The sequence below is a fragment of the Nicrophorus vespilloides genome, unplaced genomic scaffold (assembly GCF_001412225.1).
Source record: "Nicrophorus vespilloides isolate i.1.1-1 unplaced genomic scaffold, Nicve_v1.0, whole genome shotgun sequence".
NCBI lineage: Eukaryota > Metazoa > Arthropoda > Insecta > Coleoptera > Silphidae > Nicrophorus > Nicrophorus vespilloides.
In genome coordinates, this window is record NW_017099977.1 from 2245 (window position 1) to 3718 (window position 1474).

Sequence of the window (1474 nt, forward strand, 5' to 3'; positions counted from 1 at the left end):
CGATATTAAATAATTTCAAATAAACAGAAAACAATTAAACTACGCATGAATTTGGGATCAGAGCTCTACGTGCGATTATTATTTAGTACTTTAGTCACAACATCAACACTGTACTCGTTATTAAATGAGAAGCTTTCGTTTGTGGACTTTATCTCATGTAGCTTGCAATTCGGTTAGATGGTGATTTCAGTTTTACTTTGGGTTAAAAAAAAAAAGAGTATTTCTACTGGTATGAAATTAAGGTAAAGATAGAAAATAGAGAGATATAAAACAGTTCACGACATAGGTACCTTCACTTTATGAGGGGAGTTTTCCTATGGTTAAAGAATCGGAACCGCAATCGGAGTGTTAGGTCTTTGCGAACTAAGGGGAGAACAACAGAAACATGTCAAAAACAAAATCAAGTACAAAACGTGTTGTAGATCGTATCTTCCTGAACAACAAACATAAAAAAAACATAGTAACAAGTATGTGAGTTTGAGGGGATATGCTGTGTAGAGTTGGTTGTGTAATGATATTTTTTTTTTATATAACAAATTAAAAATTAAAAAAAAAACACATCAGCGTGTTAATTTCGCCAGTATAATCTGTTTGCAAAGAGCACACAGAAAGAAAGAAAAAAAAAAACATTAAACAAAATTAATTCAAACGAAATCTGTGGGTGGTTGAGGGGGAAAGAAAACAAACCAAATAAAAACAAAAACAAACTAAAACAAAGAGAAAGTTTTGATCCAGTTTATCAATTTGTTTTGTTTTCAGTACTTTCCCTATGCATTTTCTTCTGTTTTTTTTTTGTTGTAAAGAACAGAAAAAAAGTAGTTCAGAGCTAATTTTACAGCTGGGACCGAGTCTACTCACGCAATCACAAGGTTTGCTCGATCTTAATGGCGGCGCCGGTGTTACCGAGAGTTATCTTGTAATTTGCTTTCATTGCACGACCATCTACAAGCGAAATTAACAACTCTAAAGGGATGTACCAAAAAAAAAATATAGTACTACAACACGAAAGAGAAGAGACGAGAAAATAGACACAGTCGCATCGTGCAGAAACCCTTCGCGCGGAAAACAGATATTTTATTATCTATTTTTACGAGGAAATTGGGAAAGCGCGACTTCAAAGCTTCTCGCATATATAAAAATTCTATATAGTCTCCGAGCAGAGGGTTTTTGCAGAAGTAATGTGCATGAGGAATGGTTGGGAACTACGTAAGGGTTGGAAAAGGGCATGCCAGGTGTTTGGAAAGAGAGACACAACGTAAAAGAAAAACAATTCGCGAAAAGCCAATTGGGTGAATGGAAATAATGCAGATTGCCAATTCCAGCGATGGCACTTTTGTATAAAAATAAAAATGTTCAATTTTTAATTTCGCAGAAAATTTTCACGTTTCGGTGTGCTGTGTATAGATATATGTGTTGATGGAGACAGAAAGAGAGAATACAAGAAAAATAAATAAAGTAAACCCATTACCTTTTT

At 34.3% G+C, this 1474-nt stretch overlaps 1 protein-coding gene across 2 annotated transcripts in view; it reads right to left on the bottom strand.

Annotated features, from left to right (window-relative positions):
* Positions 1 to 268: 268 nt before the first annotated feature.
* Positions 269 to 1474, bottom strand: part of LOC108566469 (tropomodulin) — a 5392-nt gene continuing 4186 nt past the window's right edge. Inside the window, exon 8 of one of the 2 annotated variants that reach the window (XM_017926366.1) lies at positions 269 to 363. In XM_017926366.1, coding sequence (XP_017781855.1) covers positions 293 to 363 — 71 coding nt within the window. In that variant the 3' untranslated portion in view covers positions 269 to 292. Of the gene's footprint in view, positions 364 to 839; positions 943 to 1474 lie in introns of those variants that run through there. The other variant, XM_017926365.1, reaches the window with a different exon arrangement.